Genomic DNA, 7,487 nt, shown 5'->3' on the forward strand with positions numbered 1-7,487 from the left:
TAAGCAACATGCACTTAGTTTCAGATAATAATATGTAATAATTATAAGTAAATGAGAATTTCTTAATCCCTTGAGAGGAAATAATGAGTAATCAGGTAGAAGAAATGATAGTTATAACATGAATTATGCTGCTATCAAAGACAATATATCAAGATCCTCTGCAATAATTACTAGCATATTAGAATCTCACTTGTCCGGAAATCATCTTTGAATTTCATTTTGTAACTCTTTCTAATGATAGTGAAATCAGCGTAACTCTAATTTTAAGGTGAATCACATAATCTTGAATTTTTGTTTGTGTGATTTACAATTTCTATTTATTGGTTTGTTTTTTCTGTTTTGTTTGTTTTTTTTTTTTTTTTTTTTCCACCCAAGGTTAACTAGATGTTAAATATTCCGAACAAAAGACACACTTTGAAAAAAAGCACCTATCTAATGATCTAAGAGGACCCGAACAAACCCTACCAACTGTATATGCTACAGCTAAAACATTCCTTTGCCAACTATAAGCTACAGCTAGCTAAAACATTCCTTTGCTTCCTTCTAAAGCTTTCTTATTACATCATTTTGCTTAACCAAACCAACCTTAATTAATTCTCTTCACACTTCCAACCCCTACCTTGCAATACCTATATATATATACACAAACAAACCTAGCTTATAAGCATGTTGATTATGTATGTTGTATTCATTCATCTGAATTCAATAAAACACAAATGATGAAAAAATATCTGAGATTTATAGCCATTATCGGCGTTCTTGCCATGCATTTGGTTCAAAATTCAGAAGCTTCTTCTGTTGTATCAAAAGGAGATTTCGATAAGGACTTCTTCGTGACGTGGTCTCCTAGCCATGTAAACACTTCTGCAGATGGCTTATTGAGAAGCTTAAAGCTGGACAATGAGTCAGGTAACTTTCTCTAGAAAATTACATAGACTTCAAATTTTACTAATCACTTGAATGTTTAATTCTCTTAATTTTTGGACTTTGAAACTTCTCTACAGGCTCAGGCTTTGCCTCCAATGATACTTTCCTATTTGGTCAGTTTAACATGCAAATTAAGCTGATAGAAGGTGACTCAGCTGGCACAGTGGTGGCCTTCTATGTAAGTAAACTTTTCCTCTCTTCATTTTCATGTTAATCTTTCATTTATTGAGTGCAACGTTGATATATATTATGTGGCATCACTAACCAATGTACATTTAAAAAGATTAAGGTTTTGTTTGTTTCAATAAAATATTTTACACAAAAAAATATGTTTTTATTTTTGTTTTTCGGCATTTGGTTGATATTTAAAACAAAAATATTTTATTGCCTAAAAGAGAAATTTTGATTTAATAAAGTGTCATTTATGACTTTTTAATGAGTTAAGATACTTATTTGAAAATGCTAAATGTGCTGAAAAGATAGTGAGCGAGAGTCAATTTTATAAAAATTGACTTACGATATTTTAAAGGTAAGTCAATTTTGAGAAAATGATGTAAAAATATTTTCTTTAAAAAATGTTTTACTTAGTTTTTGTTCAATCAAACAACAGAAAATGAGTAAAACATCAAAACAAACAGAACCTAAATGAAAATTATGTAGTTAGTTAGGTGGGAGACAAGGTCAGTCTCACCCCATTCATTTCGTCAGTCTTATTAACCAAATAAAATTGTGTCACCATATTTAGTTTTCAGTAATGCTACATAGTCTAAAAAATGTTACTCCAAAAGTACATAAAAAAAAAATGTAGTAGGTAGACTAGATTAGATTCATTATAGATGTGACTCATATCACATTAAATGGTGTGGGAACATCTGTCTTACTCTTTGTATTATTGTCTGGCTCATTCTCTTCTAACAATTAATTTTGATAGCATGACAATATATATGATGAATATGAAACAAAAGATGAGACAAATAATACGGATAATCTGTACTTCCACTTAATTTTAATTACACCCAAACTTTATTTTCTGACAACTTTTCAGATTATTATTTTTATATATATTTTTAATTTTTTTTTTTTTTCTGCTTATAACTCCCCAAACTTTTTGCTTGCTTGTTATGGATCGCTTTGGAATGTCTTGGATATTAAAAATAAATAAATAAATAAATTATAACATGTGTTTGGTGTTGCAGCTCCAATCTAATCAAACCAATGGTGATAATGAGATGGACTTTGAATTCCTTGGAAATGTCATTGGACAGCCATATATACTCCAAACCAATGTTATTATTGATGGGAATGCAAATAGGGAAGAGAGAATTCATCTGTGGTTTGATCCAACAAAGGACTTCCATACCTACTCTATTTTATGGAACCTTCACCAAATTGTGTAAGTCAGTTTTGATGAAAACTTCACATCTAGTTTTTTTTTAGTACTTTTGGTAAAGGTGACATTACATTGATAAAGAACATTTATGTACTCTGTTAGAAGTATATCAGTTTTTATTTACCTTAAAGTAATGTAAAGTAGTTCAAATCCTTCATTCTCAATCCTACTAATATTCAATGTTATCATGAATGATGATATGTATCTAACAAACTACTAATGCTAAACTACTTGAATTAATTGAATATTACTCAAGTGATTGAATTCAAGGGCTGAAGGATCAGAATATATATACATACATATATCCTAAATCTCAAGTTATGTGGTACATTTTTTAATTATTTTTAATTTTTTAAGATCTTGCAGATTCATGGTGGATTGGGTTCCTATCAGAACATATAGAAACTACACAGCTAAGGGAGTGTCATTTCCACAGTGGCAGCCAATGAGACTTTTAATCAGCCTATGGGACGGCGACAACTGGGCAACGAGAGGTGGCCGCGACAAGATTGACTGGTCAAAGGGTCCATTCATAGCCTCATTCAAGAACTACAAAATTGATGCATGTGTGTGGAATGGAGATGCAGAGTCTTGTGGGGAAGACAACTCTACCACTAACTGGTGGCAGAATGAGAGGTTCAACACTCTAACAGGGACACAGAGGAGGTTATTCAAGTGGGCTAGGAAGTACCACCTCATATATGATTATTGTCAAGACAATGTTAGATTCCAAAACAAACTTCCCTTGGAATGCTATCTTCCCAAGTATTGATCATTAAAAAAAAAAAAAATCATTCTTTCCTCATTTTTTTTGTTTTTTTCATCCTGATGATTGATTGTTAAGGGCTTAAATAGGTATAAATATTTTAATTATCAGATAGGCGATGAGTTTCAAACATGTATTATCTCTAAAATGTTAATCATTAGAAAGAATGGGAAAGGGTTTAAAATTCATTTGGTGAAGTATCTCTATTTTAAATTCAAGATTGTCATATTTCCGCTGTTTGTTTGCATTATAGATGGAGAATATGCAACTCAGTCTAATTCTTGAGGATTTCAGGCTTCATAAAAGAAAAATACGAATTAATGATCGTCTAATAAGTAGTCACTAATGTCAATTCATGTGTAAACGGGTTAAACAATTCATGTGTCAATGGGCGGGCATTTTCTCTACTACTTTGGTATTTAATCCAAAGTGTGTAAACGGGTTTTAATCCATTGCAAAATAGAACTATTTTTGTATTTTCTCTGCTTCAATTTTTTTTGGCATTTTCATAAAATAACCTGTTAGAAGGGGCAGTCATCAATCGAACCGGCCTGGGTCCACCACATATTATGAACATATGTATTGTTGGAATTATGATTTTTTATAGGCTTATTTTGAATCAACTTTGAGCTCAAATTTGAATGAGGCCCACACGTCTTTTGGTGTGGGTCCAAATAGGTGATGTGTTCCTTGCCGCGTGACAAGTTACGCGGTGCACACGGTTCGTCAAAATCATTTATGAGTGAATGGGAAGTTGACATCATTTTCGGATTCGTGGAATGGATAATTAAAGTATAAAATGTAGGTTTTTTGAAATAATAGTCCCACATTGAAACTTTAAGTGAACTTATGTGGGTATATAAGCTCTAAGTAGAAATACTTGGGTTAGACCCCAAGGGACACCCAAAGTTTGTAGAAGGGAGAGTTATGAACAAAGTGAGCCTTGGCTTAAACCACCACACGCATGCACCATCGTTCGGCCGAACCGTGCTGGGTGTCGGTCAATTCGGTTCTAATATTAATTTTTTGGACACAATTTATTTTGAATTTTTTTCCAAAATTTATTGTGGGAAAATTATTTTTTCTGAATGAAATTAATTCAAATTTTACGCCAAATTTGAATTCAATTTTTTGTCCAAAAACAGTGCCTCCTCCAATCCAGCAAGTTCAAACAGTCCGGTCCAATTTCCAGCAGTCCAGCAAACAGATTCAAACAGTGCACCAAACAATTAAAATTTCAAACCATACCTGTTCATTTCAAATTCATATATGTTCGGATCTATCCTATGGTCACCAACTTGATCATTCCAGCTGTATACATCCAGAAATTCATTTTCTCTTCCTAGTTTTGCTCTCTCTTTGCATTATTCTTCATATTAGTTTTAGATAAATTTTTGAGAGTATAGAACACAAGTTCTAGTTCGTCATACAGATTGTTTGGAGTGCTACTACAATCTGTATATAGATCATTACATCCTGAGAGATAGAAGCCATTTATCCGTAAGCACCGAAGCGGGGCGAATCTGCCTTAAGGACAGAATGTTACACACTCGACTTGATCAATTTTGTACTTATTCATTTCGGTAAGTAAATTCTGTAAGTAATTTATTTTTATTTGTTTGATTTGGTTTCAAGTTATTTATTTTACACAAAAGATTGTTCCAATAGAATTATTTCATGTTGAGCTTAGCCCAGTATCAGAATAATTTTATCATCTCAAGTTTGACCTTAAGAGAACTTCAAAATTCTAAGCATGCTCACTTAACTCAGTATATATGGATGGACCACGAAATAAAATTGGCCATTTCAATTTGGGCATTTACATACATGTTTACATTTGTCTTTTTTTTTTTTTGGGTAACTTACATTTTGCCCCCTTAAAGTTTCATCCATCTCTCATTTTGGCCCTTTAAATTTGATTTTTTCCAATTTGGCCTATCATGTTTGCAATCCTTCTCACTTATTTGTTTGATTTGGTTTCAAGTTATTTATTTTACACAGATCTAAGATTGTTCCAACAATATTATCTCATGTTGAGCTTAGCCCAGTATCGGAATAATTTTATCATCTCAAGTTTGACCTTAAGAGAACTTCAAAATTCTAAGCATGCTCACTTAACTCGGTATATATGGATGGACCACGAAATAAAATTGGCCATTTCAATTTGGGCATTTACATACATGTTTGCATTTGTCTTTTTTTTTTTTGGATAACTTACATTTTGCCCCCTTAAAGTTTCATCAATCTCTCATTTTGGCCCTTTAAATTTGATTTTTTTTCAATTTGGCCCGTCATGTTTGCAATCCTTCTCACTTTGACCCTTTAAGTTCGGTTTTTCCCACTTTGGTCATTCATATTTGCAATTCTTCCCACTTTGACCATTTATGTTTGCAATCCTTCCTACTTCACTCCTAGACTAACTTCCATTAAAAAAACTAACAAAATCCGACACATCTCCAACACATCAACTCCATGTGTGATGTAAAAAATTTAATAAGGATGCAAAAAAAGAAAAATTGATTTTTTTTTTTTTTTTAGTGTTTAGTGAACTTTTTTTTCAAATTTATTCATAAACATTATTACATTATAGATGCATCAAGATTAGATGCACCTAAAAAAGTCAAAACAAATTTAACTAAAAAAAAAGTTCACTAAAGATGAAAGAAAACGATAATAAACTTTTCATTTCAGAATTGATAATACAGGTATTTGAGTCAGTATATTTTCATTTTTTTTCATCTTTAATAATTTTTTTTTTTTAGTTAAATTTGTTTTCCTAATCCCTAATTGGCACCTTTACTTGTATTAAAATAGGATTTTTTTTTCATGCCCCTAAATTTAGTTTGTATTACAAGAAGGAAAAAAAAAAAAAAACAGAAGGAGGATTTATCTGTGACTAAGAAAAAATTTGTAAAATTTTCAAATGCAGAAGGTTGTCACAACATTATTCGAAAAATTAATCATAATCAAATTGGTTCATTTTGTTAGTCCATGTGCATAGATCAAATTGATTGAACAATATTAGTTATATGATTTTATCATGCTTATCTTTTAAAAATTAAATTAGTCTTATTTCAAAATTATGCTGATTGTTATTTTTTTAAGATTTCAACTATTTTGTTACAATTATTAAATTAATCTAATTGTTTGCATGACCGGGTGAGAATCCATTTTCTATTTACAGTATGCTTAAAATGGTTTATTAATGATAAATAAAATTTGGATGATGACAGTATGAATGAAAATGTCCTGAAATTTATTTCATCGCAACTATTTTATTTTTTTATTTTTTTGTTGCAAATCTCCTTTTTAGCTTCCAAATTTTTTTGTCTCAAAAAAAAAAAAAAGCTTCACAATAATTACAGGAAAGCGTTCATGCACATACAAAATTAGTACAATGAGTGCTATAACATTTCAATAAAAGGACAGATTTATGAAATTATAAGCTCTCTTTAACAAAAGAAAAACCAAACAATTAAAGAGAACAAAGCACAGAGCCAAAATTACACTTATTTTAACTCAAAACCATGACATAGGAACATACCTCCCCCATCTTAGTTTTATTTTTGTGCTAATTATTTGTAAGCTTATTTATAAATGTATGCTAGTAATATATATAAATAGCATGCATACAATTATTAAGTACACCAATCTCTAATAAGGACGTTGTCCAATGTAGTTGCCTCGGGGATCATAGCTGCAGATCACAAACCACCAATCGTTATTGGTACACTGAACCCTAGCGCATCCAAGACGGGTCGAGTTTCTCCATATCACCTGGGTATAATGCAAGCAATCTTTTCCCCTAACACATGAGTTGGAGTTGTAGTTATAGTAAGGCTTCTCTCCTATCCAAAGGTTCACTCCGTCGGTACCTGTAAATGAACCGCTACCCTTAGCAAGGTTCTCTCCATAAGGCCCATTGGAGTGGATGAGATTGCAATCATGCTTCCTCAAATTAGCATACCTTCGTGCATAGGCGGCAATGTTGTTGTCCCATGTCATAGGTCCAACACCCACTTGGGCACGAGCTGCGTTGTGGGCATTGAGGTAGTCTTGTGGTGAGTTTTTGGCATAGGAAGGATGAACCAAGGCTAAGCTCAAGAGACATACAAAAGCTAATGAAAGCTTACACAGCACCATCTTGGCTTTTGGTTTAGAATACAAAGATTTCACAAGTAATTGATGAGAAATGAGGCTTGTTTGGGGGGATATTTATAGGAAAATTTAACTTTGAATAGTATGTGGACAAGAGAAACCATTAGCTATAGTCATCCACACTTCCCCCTAGACAGAAACCTTCTATTTTGAGATCGTGTGTGTATATGGTGACTTTAATTTTTATTCAGATTTCATGTAAAATTTCAAAAGTATCCCTACTAATTTTGAATGACATTGACATCA

The 7,487-nt window shown here is 32.0% G+C and overlaps 2 protein-coding genes across 2 annotated transcripts; one reads left to right on the forward strand and one right to left on the reverse strand.

The window, feature by feature from the left end:
* Nucleotides 1–655: 655 nt before the first annotated feature.
* Nucleotides 656–3,271, forward strand: LOC114301948 (putative xyloglucan endotransglucosylase/hydrolase protein 10). Its single transcript, XM_028246912.2, has 4 exons — nt 656–909; nt 1,005–1,105; nt 2,124–2,320; nt 2,684–3,271. The coding sequence occupies exons 1-4, from the start codon at nt 717–719 to the stop codon at nt 3,087–3,089; spliced, it is 897 nt and encodes a 298-aa protein (XP_028102713.2). The 5' UTR covers nt 656–716; the 3' UTR covers nt 3,090–3,271.
* Nucleotides 3,272–6,513: 3,242 nt separating this feature from the next.
* LOC114302248 (pathogenesis-related leaf protein 6) lies at nt 6,514–7,279 on the reverse strand. The gene has a single exon (XM_028247243.2). It carries the CDS (start codon nt 7,224–7,226, stop codon nt 6,738–6,740), a length of 489 nt encoding a protein of 162 aa, XP_028103044.2. The 5' UTR covers nt 7,227–7,279; the 3' UTR covers nt 6,514–6,737.
* Between the last annotated feature and the right edge of the window lie 208 nt (nt 7,280–7,487).

This window comes from Camellia sinensis, chromosome 2 (assembly GCF_055761805.1).
Source record: "Camellia sinensis isolate YWXY chromosome 2, ASM5576180v1, whole genome shotgun sequence".
NCBI classification, from domain to species: Eukaryota; Viridiplantae; Streptophyta; class Magnoliopsida; order Ericales; family Theaceae; genus Camellia; species Camellia sinensis.